The sequence below is a fragment of the Mirounga angustirostris genome, unplaced genomic scaffold (genome assembly GCF_029215605.1).
Source record: "Mirounga angustirostris isolate CCGP_5_RB_7025 unplaced genomic scaffold, mMirAng1.0.hap1 SCAF_5, whole genome shotgun sequence".
NCBI lineage: Eukaryota > Metazoa > Chordata > Mammalia > Carnivora > Phocidae > Mirounga > Mirounga angustirostris.
The window spans coordinates 176,396,949-176,415,516 of NW_026991713.1; the positions used below are offsets into that span (position 1 = coordinate 176,396,949).

Below are 18,568 nucleotides of genomic sequence, written 5' to 3' on the forward strand. Positions count from 1 at the left end.
AGGCGGTTCGGGAGGGGGTAGTGACCAGGGAGGGAGGCTGGAGACAGCCAGGGTTTGGGGCCTTGCAGAGGTTGGGCTGCTAAGACCCACGTGGCGGGGCAGAGAAGGCAGACAAAAGCAGGATTTGGAGGAATGTGCAGGAACAGATTTGGGGAGAGGGCGGTGATTTTGAACATCCTTGATTTGGATGTGACCAGCTTGGGGTGCTTTTGTTCTGGCGTGGAGCAGACTTAGCTCCCTTCCCGTCACACAGAGCCCTGTCTTCCACCCCGACTCCAGTCCCATCGCTGTGACCACCCCTGTCCTTGACTTCCCAGCCCAGCTTTTGAGGGGACCCATGGGAACTGGTGTCCGGACAGGTCTTGGGCCTCCCCCAGGGGCTGCTGGGAGCCCTGGCCAGTGGTCAGTCCTGGCCCCCCCGGGCCGGGGTCCTTACAGTGGCCCACAGAGGCCTGGCATCTGACTCTGGAGGACTTCAAGGCTCCACGCCCCCTTTGCAGGCCACAAATGCACCCATCCTCTGTATCCGAAGTTCCTTCATGAGTTGGTGAAAGTGAACAAAACACCCTCTCCACGCACCCTCACAATTTTGCACGTTTGGGCCTTCACGAGCTAGCTGAAGATTCTACTCTGCAGTCTCTGGGTAAGGAACTGTTTCATCTGGAGGCAGGTTGGCCTAGGGGCTGAGGTTAGATTGCTGGAGTTTTCCATCCTGCTCCCTCACTTCCTGGGTGTGCGCGATAATCCTCTAAGCCTTGATTTTCTCATCTATGAAATGGGGCCATTTGTGGTACTGAATTCATTTGGCTGTTGCGACGTTGTTTGAATGAGCAAGTGCCTGCTGGGTGCGTAGCTTAGGCCTGGCCCTCTGCAAAAGTTACAGTAAAAGTGATTGCTGTAATTACTGATGACTCAAGTCATCAAGCTAACAAGTTAATTTCTTGTTCTAGTCCAGTCCTCTCCGGGGGCCTCTGGAATGGTGTATATGGCCTGTTGGGGGCCTGAGACTCAAGGGTTCCCACCTGAACCCATCAATTTAATTTCATTTTTCTTTTTGTGTGTGTGTGTAACAGATATAGTGTAAAATGCTTCAGTTGCGAGTGTTTAGAACATTGCATATTTATTCAGTCTTGAGCGTTGAGAACACTGCGTATTTACAAAATGAACACACCCATGGTAAGTACCAACCAGCTCAAGATCAGGGTGTTTCCAGAATCCAGAAGGCTCCCTCACGTTTCCTCCTAGTGACCGTCTGCCCCACCTCCAGTATCATTCTTATTTCTGCTACCTTAGATTCGTTTTACCTATTTTTGAACTTTCTATAAATGGAATCATAGAGCAAGCCCTCTTTTATTTCTGGTTGCTCTCAACATTTTGTGTGTGAGGTTCGTCCATCTTACAGCGTGTACAGTAATTGATCTCTTGTTGTTGTGGAGTATTATACATAAAAATAGCACAGTTTATCCGTGCCTGTCAACGTTGCCAGTATCTGCTATGGATACTGTGGTTATGAACATGGCCCTTTGGTGCAAGTATATACACACTAATTTGGATATAGTATGTAGGAGCAGATTGCTCGGTCACAGGGTGTATGTAGGTTCAGCCTCAACAGTTGTGAATCTTCCAGTGGTCGCACCATTGTTCATTCTTAGCGGGAGCATTCTGGTGCCTCCGTGTCTTCGCCATTATATGATATTGTCAGTTTCTTTAGCTTCTATTCATTCTGGTGGTTCTGTGTTAGCATCTAATTGTATGTGCATTTTACAACTTTTTTCCTCTTTTATTTTTTTAAGTTTTATTGAGGGATGCTCTTCCTACTATAAAGATCCCCCCTTGAAAGTGTACAGTTCTGTTTTATGCTTAATATAAACCTTAAAAGTTCCACATCATTTCATTTTTTAAAAATTATTTATTTATTTATTTTTATTTTTAAAGATTTTATTTATTTATTTGAGAGAGAGAGAATGAGAGAGAGCACATGAGAGGGGGGAGGGTCAGAGGGAGAAGCAGACTCCCCGCCGAGCAGGGAGCCCGATGCGGGACTCGATCCCGGGACTCCAGGATCATGACCTGAGCCGAAGGCAGTCGCCTAACCAACTGAGCCACCCAGGCGCCCCTCCACATCATTTTGAAAGTCAAATGGTGGGGCGCCTGGGTGGCTCAGTTGGTTAGGCGACTGCCTTCGGCTCAGGTCATGATCCTGGAGTCCCGGGATCGAGTCCCGCATCGGGCTCCCTGCTCGGCGGGGAGTCTGCTTCTCCCTCTGACCCTCCCCCCTCTCATGTGCTCTCTCTCTCTTAAATAAATCAATAAAATCTTAAAAAAAAAAAAAAGTCAAATGGTGTTGCAAGGATTATGAAGAAAAAACCAGCCATCCCCTGCTTCCTGTCTCCCTATTCTTGATTCCCTAATTTAAATCTTTTGGCTATTTCTTGTGGCCTTTTCATCCATATTTCTGTGTAATAACCTGTTTAAGTTGCTGGTTATTTTTCTCCATTGACTTGTGTGGAAGATGAAGATTTGACATGGACTGTCTGAGTCTTGAGTCCTGACTCTCCCATTTGTTATTGTGAGACTGTGGGCAAGTTTCTTTACTTCTCTGAACCTTGGTTTTCTCATCTGTAAAATTAGGGAAAATAATAGTATCTACTTCATGAGATTGTTGTGAGGGTTAAATAGTGAATAACGTGAAAAACATTTAGAAAACTATCCGGGATATGATAAGCACTTAGTAAATGTTTACTATTATTGTTATATCACGGCCGCCCCCCCGCCGCCCAACTATGTTTATTTTCCCTATCCTCCCAATATATGTGAAGTACAGTTGTGTTTAAACCAGGTTTAGGACACCTGGGTGGCTCAGTCAGTTAAGCGTCTGCCTTTGGCTCAGGTCATGATCCCAGGGTCCTGGGATCCAGTCCCACATCAGGCTCTCTGCTCCGCAGGAAGCCTGCTTCTTCCTCTCTCACTCCCCCTACTTGTGTTCCCTCTCTCGCTGCTCTGTCAAATAAATAAATCTTTAAAAACAAAAACAAAAACAACAAAAAAACTGAACAAACCAGGTTTATCATTATGGCTTTGACTTTGTAAATATTGTCCACATTTGAGCCAAGTAGTATAATAAAATTCACTTTTTTATTTCCTGGAGTTATTAATTGCCTTTTTAAAAAAATTGCTGGGATTTCATAGAATCTCTGTCTTCCAATCTCTTAGAACACTTTGCATTTGGTCAGATCTGTATGAGCTGCTTATTTTCTTGGAGATTTCCTTCCTAGAGTTTTCCGTCTTCCTGTTCTGGTCTGGTTTGCTTGGTGCTTGGGCCTGTTGTCGAGCCATTATCCTTCATACTCCCTTTACTCTCCGCTGTGTTCGACCTCCTGTTTCCTGACTCCCTTCCTTCCTTTTTTTCTGCCTTACTTCCTTGTTTTGGTAGGAGCACATCCTACAGTGGCTTTCTGTGAAAGAATCTATGGATGGCATGTTTTTTGGAGACCTAGTATGCCTGAGAATGCCTTTAATTCTACCTTCATACTTGACTGGCATTTTGGAAATACTTTCCTCCTAATATTTGAAGGAATTGCAATATCACCTTTTAAAATTCCAGTGTTACTGGAGTGTGATGCTATTTTGATTCTCGACCTTCGTTTGTGAGCCTTTTTAAAAAAAATTCTTTTCCAAATGCTTAAAATCTTTTAGAACTACTAAAAGTCATGCTTTACCGCTTACTGACCATGTGTCTTAGACATGCTTTAGTTGTGTTTTTTGTGAAATGAGGAATAGTGCCTACCTTTTCTATGAAGACTAAATGAGCTTATGTACATAAAGCCCAGAACTTTGGCACAAAGTAAGCCTGGTAGACAGTAATACTGTTAACTCTTCTTTTCATCATGGTTGTTCTGAAATTGTGCATGGATGTGCCTCATTGTGGGTTCTTTTGCATTTGCTGTGTTTGGTGCTCCATAGGCCATATTAATCTGGAAACTGAGGTCCTTCAGGATGAATTTTTTTTGGTAATTTTTTGGAATTGATATTAATTCTGTTAGTATTTTGTAATTTTCTTCCCACCACGTTTGCCATTCTCTCTAGTACTCCTATTCGTTAGATATTGGATCTCCTAGACTGATCACCTACTTTCCTTATACTTTTCTATTTTCTTTTTTTTTTTTAAGATTTTATTTATTTATTTGACAGAGAGAGATAGCAAGAGCAGGAACACAAGCAGGGGGAGTGGGAGAGGGAGAAGCAGGCTTCCAGTCGAGCAGGGAGCCCCGGCGTGGGGCTCGATCCCAGGACCCTGAGATCATGACCTGAGCCGAAGGCAGACGCTTAAAGACTGAGCTACCCAGGCGCCTCACACTTTTCTATTTTCTATCTCTCTTTGTTTCTTCTGCTTTCTAGGAGATGTTCTTAACTGTCTTCTAACCTTAATATTTTTAATTTCTAGGAGCTCCTTCTTAAAATCTGGGTATTCCTCCATTTTTTTTTTTATAATTTTTATTTTTTGTTTTAAAGATTTTATTTATTTATTTGACAGAGAGACAGCTAGAGAGGGAACACAGGCAGGGGGGTGGGAGAGGGAGAAGCAAGCTTCCCGCCAAGCAGGGAGCCCAATGTGGGGCTCGATCCTAGGACCCTGGGACCATGACCCGAGTTAAAGGCAGACGCTTAACAACTGAGCCACCCAGGTGCCCCTTTTTTATAATTTTTTTTAAAAAAAATTTATTTGAGAGATAGCGAGCATAGAGGGAGAGTGAGAGGGAGAAGCAGACTCCCTGCTAAGCAGAGAGCCCGATGCAGGGTTTGATCCCAGGACCCCAAGACCATGACCTGAGCCTGAGCCTGAGTGGAAGGCAGATGCTTAACCGAGGGAGTGACCCAGTTGCCCCTCCTTTTTCTTTTTTTTTAAAGATTTTTATTTATTTGTTTTAGAGAGAGAAAGCTCTTGTGGGTGAGCGGGGGAGGGGCAGAGGGAGAGAGATGGAGAATCTTGAGCCAGCTCCACGCCCAGCACAGAGCCTGAGCGTGGCTCGATCTCATGACCCTGAGATCATGACCTGAGCGCAAATCAAGAGTCAGACGCTCAACTGACTGAGCCACCCAGGGGCCCCAGGAATTGCTTGTTTCTTGATAACGTCCCCGCCCAGGTTTAGGTTGCAATTTCCCTAGCTTCCCACCCTGCCAAGGTGTACCTCTCTGGTCCCCATTTCCCCACTTCCAAAATGTTGTGAGGTTGTCTCCTTTCCATTCCTGTCTCGTTTTGTTTCCTCTCCATTGTAAACCACATGGCTGTCATTTTCGTGAGGTTCTGGCATATGGGAAAGGGTTTGTCATGACAGGTCTGTGTTGTCCCCACTTCTGGGATCCAGCCCACTCTCCTTCCCCTGGCGCCCGTGCCTGGGAGGGGTGGCCACGTTCCTTGGTCCCTGTCATTCACTCCCAGATTTCCTAGCTTTTGGCCCAGCAGTTCTAGAAGGCCCTCCGTGAGGGGGAGGAGAAAATCAATGGGGAGGTCCTCTGTAATTGCTATAGAAGGGAGAATGTCTGGAGCCCTGGGGCCAGGCTGGGGTGGAGGCATTTGCATATCACTGGCCCAGCTGAGGCCTTGGCCCCCCTGGGCTGCTTCGGGATTCCCTGTATTTAGACTTGAGTACCTACTTTGTGGGCTGGGCTTCTGGTTGGGGCCAGGCAAAGTCCCAGGCCACAGGGGTCCCTTATTCGGGGCTGGAAGTGGGCCTGGAGTTAAAGCCGGATTGGCCTTCTCTGGTGGCAGGGAGCTAAAGGATGCCTGTTGGGATCTGACCCCCTTGAGGGGGAGGGGGTCAGGGTTGGCTCCCAGAAGGAGGGGAGGGAGGCCTGGTAGCCCTGGCTGAGAGAGCTGGAGGACCAAAGCTCAGTAGTATCAGGAGCTGGAGGGGAGGCGGGCCGGGGCGGGTCCAGCTGGACTCCTCCCCTCCTGGCAAGGCCAGGCTGGAGCGGGTTGATCTGGCCTGGTGGCTCCTGCAGCTCCCAGGCCTCTGCTTGGTTGGGGGGAACCTCTGCAGCTCAGGACTCACAGCTGCCTGTCACGCTGATGGGAGCCTGGGGTCAGTGGCAGTGGCCCAGCCACAGTACCAAGAACATGCAGGGTAAGCCCCCAGCCCAAACCCCAGCCTGGAGCTCTGTCCCTCGGCCTTGCTTACCTACGTCCAGCGTGGGGGAGCCCTGCAGTCACGGCTTCTTTTCTTTCTCAATGCCTTAATTTTACTGTAGAGGCAAGTAAGGCACAGAGAGGTTGTTTAACCTCCTCAAGGCCACACAGCTGGGAAGAGAAGGGCTCTAGAAGCGAGGCCTGAGCTCTCTGCTGGAAAGCCAGGGGTTGAGGAGAGCTATGTCCTTGGTAGGAATTTTTCTTTCTCTTTCCTTTTTCCTTTCCTGGCTCATTTTAATTTATTTACTTGCTTCAGTTTGCAGATTTTGTCAGTGTGAGAGTTCATAAAAATTACTCGGAATGTGATATTTACTGTGTTAGGGTTCAGATGGGGCTCTCCACCTGCATTGACCTTTCTTCTGCGGATATTTGTTATCGGGGTTTAAGATCCACAGAGAAAGGAGCACAGATCATGGATGTACGGCTCTATTATTTTTTTCACAACCTCCCCCCCCCCCGCATAACCCTGGGTCACTGGCCCCTCCCTATCCCCAGGGGACCCCATCCAACCCCCAGAGATTTGAGCTGTCTGCCCACACACTTCATGTGCAGTATGAGGAAGCATGCAGTGTATTGTCTTTTGTGTGTTTTGCTGTGAGACTTCCCGTGGCCCTGATCCGGGGAGTTGTCTTGCTTCTTGCTGGGGGTGTTCATTGTATGACATGTCACAATGTGTTTATCCAGCTGTTGATGGTTGTTTTCGGATTTTGACTATTACTGGTGGTTAGACTCTTAAATTTGGACTGGCTCTGTGTGTTTCTAGGCCTCGCCCTTGGGTGCATACCCATGAGGGCACGGCTGGGTCAGGAAGGTTTGCACATTCTGCCAAACTGTTCTCCAGAGTGGCTGTACTAATTTATGCCTCCTCCAGACGTGTATTAATATTTAATATTGTCCCTCTTTCCTTGTTGACGTTAGCCCCTCTGGTGGGCGTGTAGTAGTTTTGATTCACATTTGCTCCCTAGTTTGAGAGGCTGAGTACTGGGGCGCCGGGAGCATGTGACTCTTAATGTCGGGATTGTGGGTTCGGGCCCCATGTTGGGTGTAGGGATTACTAAATAATAATAATAATAATAATAATAATAATAATAATAAAACTAGGGGCACCTGGGTGGCTCAGTCGTTAAGCGTCTGCCTTCGGCTTGGGTCATGGTCCCAGGGTCCTGGGATCGAGCCCCGCATCGGGCTCCCAGCTCCGCGGGAAGCCTGCTTCTCCCTCTCCCACTCCCCCTGCTTGTGTTCCCTCTCTCGCTGTGTCTCTCTCTCTGTCAAATAAATAAAATCTTTGAAAAAAAAAAATAAAATAAAATAAAAAATAATAAAAAAACTAAAAAAAACCCAAAAAAGGCTGGTAGTCATTTTACTGGCCATTTTGATGTATTTGCCATCCTCCTGGTGCCCATTGCTACATTTTGTTGTCTTTCTCTTATTGATTTGCAGGAGTTCTTTATATATTCTGGATACAAATCCTTCCTTGGTGACATGATGCACAGATCTATTTTCATGTGGTGGCTCACCTTTTCTTTCTCTTAATGGTGTCCTGTGATGAATAGACGTTTCTCTCTTTTTTTTTTTTATCTTTAGATGATAAGACGAGAGCAAGCAGGGTGGAGGGGCAGAAGGAGAGGGAGAGAGAGAATCTCAAGCAGACTCTGTTCTGAATGCGGAGCCCAACACAGGGCCCAATCCCTCGACCCTGAGACAATGACCTGAACCAAAATCAAGAGTCAGATGCTTAACTGACTGAGCCACCCAGGCACCCCTCTTTTAAAAGATTGTATTATTTTTTAAGATTTTATTCATTTGTCAGAGCGAGCATGCACAAGCAGGGGGAGCAGCTGAGGGAGAAGCAGGCTCCCCACTGAGCAGGGAGCCCGATGCGGGGCTCGATCCCAGAACCCTGGGATCATGACCTGAGCCGAAGGCAGACGCTTAACGACTGAGCCACCCAGGCGCCCTAACCCTTTGTGTTTCTATTCTTTTTTAACTGGTGAAGTGCGTACAAATTTACCATTTTTACGTGTTTAGGTGTCCAGTTCTGTGGTATTAAGTACATAATCACACTGCTGTGTCCCCACCGTCCACCTCCAGGATGTTTCCATCATCCCAAATTGTAAACCCTGTCCCATTAAACAATAACTCCCCACGCGCCTCCCCCAGCCCCTGGCACCTGTCCTTCCACTTTCTGTCTCTATGAACTTGGCTGCTCCAGGGGCTTCGTAAAAGAGGCATCCTACTTTTGTCTTGGTTTTTGTCTTTCTGTGCCTGGCTTATTTCACTTAGCGTAACGTCCTCAAGATTCATCCGTATCGGAGCTCATGTCAGAGCTGCCTTTCTTTTTAAGGCTGAATCATACCCCGTTGTATGGATGGACCACATTCTGTTTATCCAGTGGATCCTTGGGTGGCTCCCACCTTTTGGCTCTTGCGGAGACTGCCACTGGGAATATGGGTATGCACAGACCTCCCCGAGACTCTGCTTTCCATTTGTATGTGTGCGTGCACACACACACACACACAGTGCTGTGGGGATTTGGATTGGAGTGCTTTGAATCTCTCCACCAATTTGGCCGCAGTGAGCATCCTAGTAAGTACATCTGGTGATTTCCTTGGGAGGGACCCCCAAAAGCGGGTCTGTGCCTTTTCCGGGCTGAAGAGTTCTTCTGCTGATTTGCTTTCCAAAAGCTGGGAATGGGTTGGCCCTCTGCTCACCCTCCCTGGGCTGCTTCCCACCTCGCTCCCGCCCTCCCCACAGCCAAACCCCAAATGTACTCATTCGACAGATGAAAATGACATCATCCCGTTTTAATACTTCTTTGTAATCCTAACGACAAATTTTTCACTGGATTCAGCCATTTACTGTCGTTGGTGATTTGCTTGGGATTCTTACTGAATGATAAGACTCTTTATACAGCGAAGGCTTTAACCCACTCTCTGGCTTAGATATTACAGAAGTCCCTGCGTCTCGGGATCAGTGGGAGTCTGAAGGTCATTTTATCTGGAGGGTCCTCACACTATTTTCAGCTGCTGTCATAGAAACGCCTGAATCACATGTCGGTGCTCTGGGCTGGAATGAGCTCTTTTCTGGGTGATAACCCTGATTTGATCATGCTGATGAGATGCTCTGATAGCCTTTGGTGACAGGGTAAAGGATGCCGCCCCTTTCCGAGGCCAGAACCTTTTAAGTAGGAAGGGACGATGTATTTGTTCTGTTGTGGTTAGGGGGAGGGGCCTCGGGGAGTGAAAATAGGAAAATAGGGTCTAGTGTCTGGGTGGTGTGGCTGAGTGGAAGAGTGTAGATTTTGGAGTCGGCCTCAATGCCTCATCTGCAAAAGGGTTAAGAACCCCCCCACACCCCCTGCCATGGTTGACGGGGGTGGGGAGACAGAATGAAGCAAAGCCTTGAGGCCTTTAGCAAGCTTTATGCTGGCTGTGAAGTCTGGTCCCAGGAAAGACCCCCCCCCCCGCCCCGTCCTCCTTCCCTCAGCCCTAGCTGATCGTGACCTTGCCCAGCCCTCCTATCCATAAATACTAATTGAGCACCTACTGTGTGCAGGATAGGGGTCACTTAAACCCACATTGTAACTCAGGGGCCTACAAAACTGGCCAAATTAGGTCCACCTGCTGTTTGTTTTCTCCCTTAAAGATCTTATTTATTTATTATTTATTTATTTTATTTTATTTAGAGTGCTAGCGGCGGGGAGGGGCAGAGGGAGGGAAAGAATCTCAAGCGGACTCTGTGCTGAGGCAGACCTGACCTGGGGCTTGATCTCACCACACTGAGGTCATGACCTAGGCTGAAATCAAGGAGTCAGCTGCTCAGCCAACTGAGCCACCCAGGTGCCCCACCTCCTGTTTCTGTAAATAAAGTTTTAATGGAACAAAGCCCCATAGTTGAGGTGGTCCCAGGCACCCCACCTCCTGTTTTTGTAAATAAAGTTTTATTGGAACAAAGCGCAATAGTTGAGGTGGTCCCAGGCGCCCCACCTGTTTTTGTAAATAAAGTTTTATTGGAACAAAGCCCAGTAGTTGAGGTGGTGTCCGAGGCTGCTTTCCCTGCAGCCCGCAGAATAGGCCCACAGTGCGCAAATGACTTATTATCTGGCCCTTTCAAGAAAAAGCTTGCCGACTCCTGTTTCAGTGGGTGGAGGGGGACAATAAACAAGGAGCTACAATAAAGAAGGAACTAATGTGTATTTGGTATGAGAAATGGTGATAAGCACTACGGAGAAAAATAATTCAAGAAAGGGTGGGTGGGGTGGGGTGGGTTGTAATCTAAAATAGCGTGGTTAACAAAATAAATAAATAGAACAGCACGGTTAGGGTTAGCCAGGCTGTACTCTTCAAGTGTTACTTGAGGTGTAAGAGATGGGAGTTCACAGACAACTTGCCATATCTGGAGGGAGGAATGGATTCCAGGCTGAGGTGCAAAGGCCCTGGGGTGCAGCCTGCAGGGCTGTGCTGTTCTGTGTTCCAGCCCAGCCCATTTGCAGTGATAAAGTCCCTCACTGTTTACTAAACCTTTGTACCCACCCTGATCTCACCAAGTACCTGTCCCTGCTCCCACCAGTGAGGACTTCAGGTGCCCATTACATAGTCAGCTTCTAGAAGGGTCCCCAGGGACTCCATCTGTTAAGAGGCAAGATGCCCCCCCGCCAGAAGAGGTGGCCTCACTGTTACTCTGGGGGGTGTCTGCCAGCAGATGGGGATAGCGCAGCCCCTTACACAATGCGTCTGGGTGGGCTTCATTCCCCAGCCCTTAGCACACAGTAGCCCTACATAAGCGTTGAGGGAGGGAGGGATGGCCAGATGGATGGACAGACGGCATGATGGACCTTGTCTGGATTCGAGTTCTGCCTTCTCGTGACCTTGGCCAGCCTTGGAGGCCGCCAACTCCTGAAACCCTTCCTGTGTTCCAGGTGTCAGAGAGGGGGGTGGCGATAGCTGAAAGCAGGTTGGCCAGCACCCCCAAACTCCTGGCTCCCTGCTGTGTTCCTGAGGTTCTTGTCCATGGCTGGCAGTGTGTGGGGTGGGAGGGGCTGGGCTGTTGGTGGGTCTCAGTCTGGGGAGGGCAGGAAGGGGCACAGGGTGCTAGGGTCACCTTGCCCAGCTCCCTGCTGCTGATGCTCCCAGAGGGACCCTGAACCCCTCCTCCAGGCAGTGGAGGGGGCCCATTGTCCCGTAGCTGGGCCTCTGGGCCTCCTTTCTGGCCCCCGCTCCCACCCCGGGGCGCCCTTGTCCTCTCCTGGGGCACTGGGCACCAGAGAGGGAGAAGACCACTTTCTGAGTGCCTCCTAGGGGGTGGCTTCCCGCACTTTCCCTCTCTCCGTGGCTGGCTAGAGCTAAGGGCCCACCATGCTGGGATTCCCAAACTGAGGGCTTGGGGTGATAGTGTGCTTGTCACATTGCCTAAACATCGCAGTCCCCCAGGCAACAACCTCTGAGCCTCAGTTTCTCAAGTCTGTAAAATGAGGGTACAAGGTTCCCGCGCTCCCAGGGCTGTGGGAGGTTGAGCCAGGATGGGTGACCGCTCTGCCCCTGGTGCCTGCCTCGCTCTAGGCATTGGGGCGTCCAGGGCGGGGAGGCTGGTCTACCGGCCAGCGTGGCCCGGTGGGGGACACTGCGGTTTGGCATCGGAGGGGAGAGCAGAGCTTACCTGTGGTTTCTTTTTCAGTTCAAGGTGAAATTCATACTGTGGGCAATTGGCCATTTGAAAGTGTATGATAGAGTACTAAACAGTGCCTTTGTCATGGGCAGTCACCACCTGTCTGGTTTCTAAATTAAAATTTGATTTTAGGGGCTCAGTCAGTGAAGCATCCGACTCTTGGTTTTGGCTCAGGTCATGGTCCTCACAGTCGGTGGATCGAGCCCCGTGTCTGGCTCTGTGCTCAGTGAGAGTCGGCTTCAGAGTCTCTCTTCCTCTCCCAACTGCTTGTGCTCTCTCTCTCTCAAATGAGTAAGTAAATAGAACGTAAAGCTTTAAAAAATAATAATAAAAATAGGGGCGCCTGGGTGGCTCAGTCGTTAAGCGTCTGCCTTCGGCTCAGGTCATGATCCCAGGGTCCTGGGATCGAGCCCCATTTTCAGGCTCCGTGCTCAGCGGGAAGCCTGCTTCTCCCTCTCCCACTCCTCCTGCTTGTGTTGCCTCTCTCACTGCCTCCCTCTGTCAAATAAATAAATAAAATCTAAAAAAAAAAAATAATAATAATAAAAATAAAATTTGATTTTAAGGAAGGGCAGATGGAATTTGGGTAGAGGAAGCGGTCCCTCTCAGACCCTGACCTTGAGCAGTCGCTCTGCTTCTCTGAGCCCCAGGGTTTGTCCCTGTAACTGGAGTAAAAACGTTAGCCCAGCATTGCCTGGCACTTCACAGAAGCATTTCACAAATCACCTTTTACTCTGTGATCCACTTCACGCGGCCTGGGGAAATTCAGAAACGTGCCCAAAGTCACAGAGCAAGTGGGCGCTGGAGCTGGGGTTGGTCTTCCTGTCGTCCCTGGGGACCCCTCTGTCACCTCCCTTCCCATGGTGGAGGGACTGGGGAGTCAGAGGCCCCATCCCTGCCCCCCCTCCGGTTTCTGGCAGGGAGGAGCCTTCGCGGACTGTGGCTAAAGGAAGTCTAAATTAATTAAAATGTAATAAAATTAAAGATGTGTTTCCTCACCAACCACACTTAAGTGTTCTGCGGCCACAAGTGGCCAGTGGCTGTTGTAGGGTCCACGCAGACATGGAGTGTGCGTCTGACACTGTTGGTTATGGGGCCAGTTACCTGTTGTGAACGGGGCACTTGCAGGAACACTCTGGCGGGTGCCCTGGTGGCCCTCCCGTGGCCGCCCCGACTGCTGGACTCCGGGGTCCATCTCTGCTCCCGGCCCAGCGCCCTGTGACCTGAGATTGTCGGGTGTCGTCAGGCCGACAAGAAGAGTCCATAAATGACACGTGTGGCAGTGAAGCAGTTTAAGCACGCGTGATGGCGGGCGCCTGTCCGTGTTGGGGGAGTGTTCGCCGTTACTCTTGGGAAGGATGGTCATTTGTGCGTTGTGGGTCGCTGGTGTTAGCGTCCCAGGCGTCCAGAGCAGGTGGCACCTCTAGCCACCAGGGGGCAGCCTGGGACCAGGGTGGGGGCAGGCCTGGCGCTCAGCGGAGGTGGGAGGGAGCGAGACCCTCCCCCCTCAGGCTGTGCGGGAGGATTTCCAGCCAAGTCTAGGGAGAGTCCAGTGGGTCCCCAGGGGTGGGTGTGAGGAGCAGCAGGGCTGTGGAGCTAGACTTTGAGAAGAGCACCGGGTTTGCTGGGGTGGGGGCGGGGCTTCACAAAGCCTCCTGGAGACCCTGGTGGCGCCGGGCCCGTCCCCCACCCCAGGGAGCCCAGGCCGCATGGCCTGGGATGGCGCGCGGTGTCCTCAGGGGTCAGGGGCTGTACCTACACTCTCTCCTAATCCTGACATGTGTCTATCTGCCTTGGCCCTGAGGGGATTAGAAACAATGCTCGCGTCTCCGTCCAAAAGTTGACACCTGCTGTGTGCCCAGGCAGGTCCTGGGCACTGGATGTGGCAGGAAGTGAGGCTGACGGAGGGATTGACATTATCAAGTGCCACTGGTGGAGGCTTGGATGCAGTGGCTGGGAGGGCCCCACCGAAGGTGGAAGCGGGCCGGGAGGGGTCCTCAGGGAGACCTGGGGCCTGGTCTGACGTGGGGCCGGCGTGCCCGTTGCACAGAGTTGCGAACCTGCGGTCTGGGAGCGGCGCACGCTGGCCCGCGGTCTTTCCGGGGCACCAGCACCCCGGCCGGACCCGGGGAAGGGAGTTTGTGCACCGTTGAGCCCCTGTGGCGGGCGGGAGCCGTTGGTGGCATCCGGGCACCAACGCCCCACCAGGCCTTGGGTGCTGCTGGGCGGGTTTCACAAGCCTGGGCAGGGGCAGGCCTGGGCCACCCGGCTTCCGTGCGGCCCGGGGCAGGAAGAGCTGGTGGCTGATGTAAGCCCTTGCGCAAACCTCTGGCTGCCGGCTTCCGGAGCCTTCTACCCGCCTGCGTGCCAAGGAGGAAGCCTGGGGCCTAGCGGGGCCCAGAGGCCCTGCCGCCCAGGCTGGGGCCACATGGGTGTACTGACCGGCCACCATGGCCCTGGGTCCCGAAGGCTTGGCTCTGGAGTCTGGTGAGGGGGCTGGGTGAGGCTGGGCTGGAGCGTGGGGGGCTCCCCAGACGCGGGGTGCTGGTGATGGCGCATGTGGCCAGAAGGTGTCCCCCTCCTGCCTGCTGTAGTCTCCACTCCGGAGGACCAAGGCGGAGGCCCTGCGCCTTGCAGCCTTGGTTTCCCCGCATGCACCCCAAAGGGAGTGGGTGGACATTCTGGCATTGGGTGCCCCCGGGAGGTAGTGAGCGAGCACCTGTTGTACACAGACCTGCATAGCGAGCTGTTGGGGACCCAGAGGTAGGACGGGGCTCTGTGGGCTGGGCCCCCCGGAGTCACTTCTCTGGGTCACTGCAGACAGTACCCGCTTCACGGGGATGTGGAGACGGTAGCCTGAGGGGGCACACGGAGAAGACCCTAGCTCCCGCTGGCCAGAGCGGGCTCCTGCTGGGTGCTTGGTGACCCTCATGCTCAGCTCTGTGTGCAGGCCTCTGCCCCTCCTCCTGGGGGCGTTGGGGGAGGGTTCGGAATCCCCACAGACTGTGGGCTGCTGCCGTGTTGTTATTCTCGTTCAATTCATGCTTCCCTCTTTGCTACAGTTCTTAAGTATTCCCATCTTGCAGATGAGCAAACTGAGGCCAGGGAAGGGAGGTCCCCTGCCCAAATATCAGAGGCCTCCCTCTAGCCCGTGACCTGGAGGCCTGCTGGGATCTTCCCCTGAAGGGTGGGGTGTATGGATCTTGAGGGCCAGAGCCCCTGGGTGGCCACAGTGAGGGAGCGTCCCTCCTGGCGTGGGCCTGGCCAAGTGGGGCGTGGCAGGGGTAGGTCTTTCCACCCAGGCCCCCAGCACATTGTTCTCCCCGGCAGCGGCTGGCCACCGCACCCCCCATCTGAGGGACCTCGGGTGGGAGGCCCAGGGCTCTCCTCCTTGTGCTCTCGCCAATTCGCTGTAGCCCTGGGATGTTTACTGGGTGTGTATTCCCGGTCGTGGCTCACTGGCTGTGGGACCAGTCACTTCCCAGCCCCCAGCATCAGCTTCCTCATGCCTTAAATGGGCGCATGGTTCCTTCCGCACCAGGCTTGCTGAGGCTGGCCGAGGACAACTCAGAACTCAGCAGGGCTGCTGTGGGGTCCTCAAGGAGGTCATTCTCTGACTCGTGGGATCCTCCCTGATCCAGGCGCTCAGAGCATGAGCAGGGGTTTAGACCCTGAGCCCCCCACCTCCTCGCTCTGTGGCCTCAGGAGGTCCCTGCCCCCAGCTGTGCCTCAGCTTTCATCAGCAGGTTGGGGGGACCGTCCCCTCCTGCCGAGCGCTGGGTGCCCTGGAGGTGAGGGCCTTCGATGGTGGTGGGCTTCCTTTTGGCTGTTCCTCTGGGGGCTGCACTTGCAGGTTTTTCAAGTACTGGGTCTGGTTGAGGTGACAGGCCTGTCCTGAGCCCGAGGGTCTGGGGTGGGGCGGAAAGGTTTCTTTGGTGTTCCTGCCAGTGTCAGCTCCAAGAAGTGTGGGGTGGGGAGACGCGGGGAGCGCGGGGTATTGGGCTGGGCAGTGGGGGCCTGGTGGGTGCCTGACAGCCCCCCCTTCTCTCTGCAGGCGAGGCCTTCTTGGGCAGCTTTGTGGCCAGCGGGATGGGGCCCTCAGCCTCGTCCCATGGGAGCCCCGTGCCCCTGCCCTCTGACCTCTCCTTCCGCTCCCCTACCCCCAGCAACCTGCCTATGGTGCAGCTATGGGCCGCTCATGCCCATGAAGGTAAGGAGTGTGCCAGGTGGGCGGGGCTGAGGGCTGTGGGCCACTGTCCCTGGCACCTGTCCATCCTGCCCACTCCCTTCCACCTCTGGTCATCTCTCCTGCGGTGGTTGCAGGTGGGGGGCAAGCCCTGGTCGTTCAGCCTCCCTGCTGTTTCTCAAATGCTCAGTGCTTCCTCTGGTCACTGCCACAGGGCCTTTGCACAAGTCGGTTCCCTCTGCTGCAGCTCCTAACTTAACCCACTGTTCGTCCTTTAGGGCTCAGCTGACCCCCCTCCCTCCGGCCACCTCTCACTTGTGAAGACAGATTATTTTCTTACCAGAGTGAGCTCTGAGGGCAGGGCTTAGTTTGTTCTGTTCACCGCTGTCTCCCTGGGGGCCCTCCATAATCACTGTTGGAGCAATGGGACCAGGGCCATAGGGCTCTCCTTGGCAGTTCTTCAGTGGTGCTCGTAAATGTGGGCGTCTGGGAGCCTTGCAAATCCTGGACCTCCCTGGAGCCTCACTTTTCCCTCTGTTAGTGAAGAGATAGGCCTGGGGGACCCTGAGCTCCTTCCCCGCCTCTGGTGGCCTTTGGATGCTGGGTCCTGGGAGCACCCACTGCAGGCTGAGGGCTTTCCTGGGCTTTTCACGGCTCACTGCCTGCCCACGTCCTCCTCTGTGCCCGAGTCTTTCCAAGTACCCGTCATCATGTGTACCTCCCATGGAGGGGGTGGACCTGCCTCTCTAGGCCCGGGATGGTGGGCAGTCCTTTGGGGCTGGGGTCCCATTTGAGCCTCCCACTTTAGCCAGCCAGGGCGGGGCTGGAGAGGCCTGAAGAACAGACGCTGCCTGGTGTCTCCGTGCCACCAGCTTGTGCCTCTGCCCTGACTCCTTTTTCTCCCGTGTTGCAAACACCAGTAATGTAGGAACGGTTACAAACCCGTGCACGCACTGCACAGCTGGACTCAGCGTGTCCCCATGACCAGCTGTGAGAGGGGGACTGCTAGGTCTCTTCCAGATGAGAAAGCACAGGGATCCCATGCGATGTTTCCAGGGCTGAAAGAGATCATGTGCATCAGGTGGTCTTGGTTATTCGGTGATTGTTGTTAACGCCATTATCAGGTGGTGCTGTGGGAGGAGCATGGGTCCTGTGTGGCCAGGGACAGGCCCTGGATCTCTGGCCTCAGAGGGAGCCACTGGGGGCGTGGGACCTGTGTCTCAAGGACCTCCGATAGGCCCGTGGTCCGGGAGGACCTTCCCCCACACCTGCCTGCTCGCCAGCTCGCCTGCCTTTCTGGGCCCTGCTGTGCGGCTCTTTGGGCCTCCATTCCCCATGGGCCCTCAGAGGAGTCTCATTTCTTTCTCTGTGGCTACCCTCCCGTCTTCTCTGTCCCACGAAGCCCTGATTGTGGGCAGCACTGGTGGGGAGAGACTAGGAGGATCCTCACCAGGAGGCATTCCTTCCTGGCCTGGGAGACCTGGCAGCTGCAGATGCTGGGTGCGCTGATATTCAAGCAGGTGAGTGACCTGCTTGGGCTCACACAGCAGAGAAGGAAGTCATTAAGTCAGTAAACTGCTCCACCGGGTCTGTGTTGGGCTGAGGTTAACAGTCCCAGTGACTTGCATTCAAAGTCAGGCTCCTCTGCTGTGTGACTTTGGGCCAGTGGTCCTCCCTGAGCCTCTGCTCACCTATAAAGTGAGGATGTTAAGAGTATCTGCCTCAACAGGCTTTTGTTTTGTTGAAGTTTAAATGAGAATAGCAAAGGCAAAGCAGTGGGCAGCGTTTGGCCTGTGGTTAAGCTGTCCTCACCGTCCCCTGCCTTGTTGGATCCATTCTGATCCTCTTTCTGGGGGATTTGAGAGCCCAAGCCCCTGGGGGCTGCCTGGGCCTGGAGGGAGGCCTGAAGTGCCAGGTCTGGAGGGGGTGGGGGCAGGCCTGCCCTGGGTGGGTGGCTGGCCGCAAATCTCAGGGCTCCCTGAACCAGGGGGCTGACAGCTAAAATATTTTATTCTCAAGAAAAAGAGAGGGATGGAAGGAAGTTCCTCGTGGGAGTCCATGCGGTGGGACAGTTCAGTTTTTCTCTTCTCTCTTCCAGGCTTCTCCCATCTGCCCAGCGGGCTGTACCCATCCTACCTCCACCTGAACCACCTGGAGCCCCCCAGCAGCGGGAGCCCCCTCCTCAGCCAGCTGGGCCAGCCCAGCATTTTCGATACCCAGAAAGGTATGATGAGGGCGCAGGAGCGGGGAGACTGGGCTTGGGGGGTAACTTCTGAGGGGTTTGTCAGGGGCCCCCACCACTCCCCAGTATTTCAGGCAGCACCTAGCTCTGTTCTCTGAGACCCCTGCCCCTGAGCCCCGCCCCTGGCCTTCTGGTGCCTTCTAGGTGTGCTGTGCTCCCGCCTGACCCTCTTAGGCCCTAAAACAACCCTGGCCTCCACCCTTTTCACAGATGACGAAACTGAGGCCCAGGAAGGTTAGTCAATGGCCAGGACGGGAGCTTGTGAATTCGGTACCCTCTGTTTGCAGAG

General features: G+C 52.9%; 1 protein-coding gene across 9 annotated transcripts in view; it reads left to right on the plus strand.

Moving 5' to 3' along the window:
• TNRC18 (trinucleotide repeat containing 18) overlaps positions 1–18,568 on the plus strand; it is an 88,083-nt gene that overhangs the window by 9,352 nt on the left and 60,163 nt on the right. For 5 of the 9 annotated variants that reach the window (XM_064593348.1, XM_064593341.1, XM_064593340.1 and 2 more), the window contains 3 exons: positions 15,906–16,061; positions 18,136–18,261; positions 18,424–18,513. In XM_064593348.1, the coding sequence (XP_064449418.1) occupies positions 15,941–16,061; positions 18,136–18,261; positions 18,424–18,513 (337 nt within the window). In that variant the 5' untranslated portion in view covers positions 15,906–15,940. Of the gene's footprint in view, positions 1–4,937; positions 6,126–13,885; positions 14,339–15,905; positions 16,062–18,135; positions 18,262–18,423; positions 18,514–18,568 lie in introns of those variants that run through there. The other 4 variants (XM_064593344.1, XM_064593346.1, XM_064593342.1 and 1 more) reach the window with 4 other exon arrangements.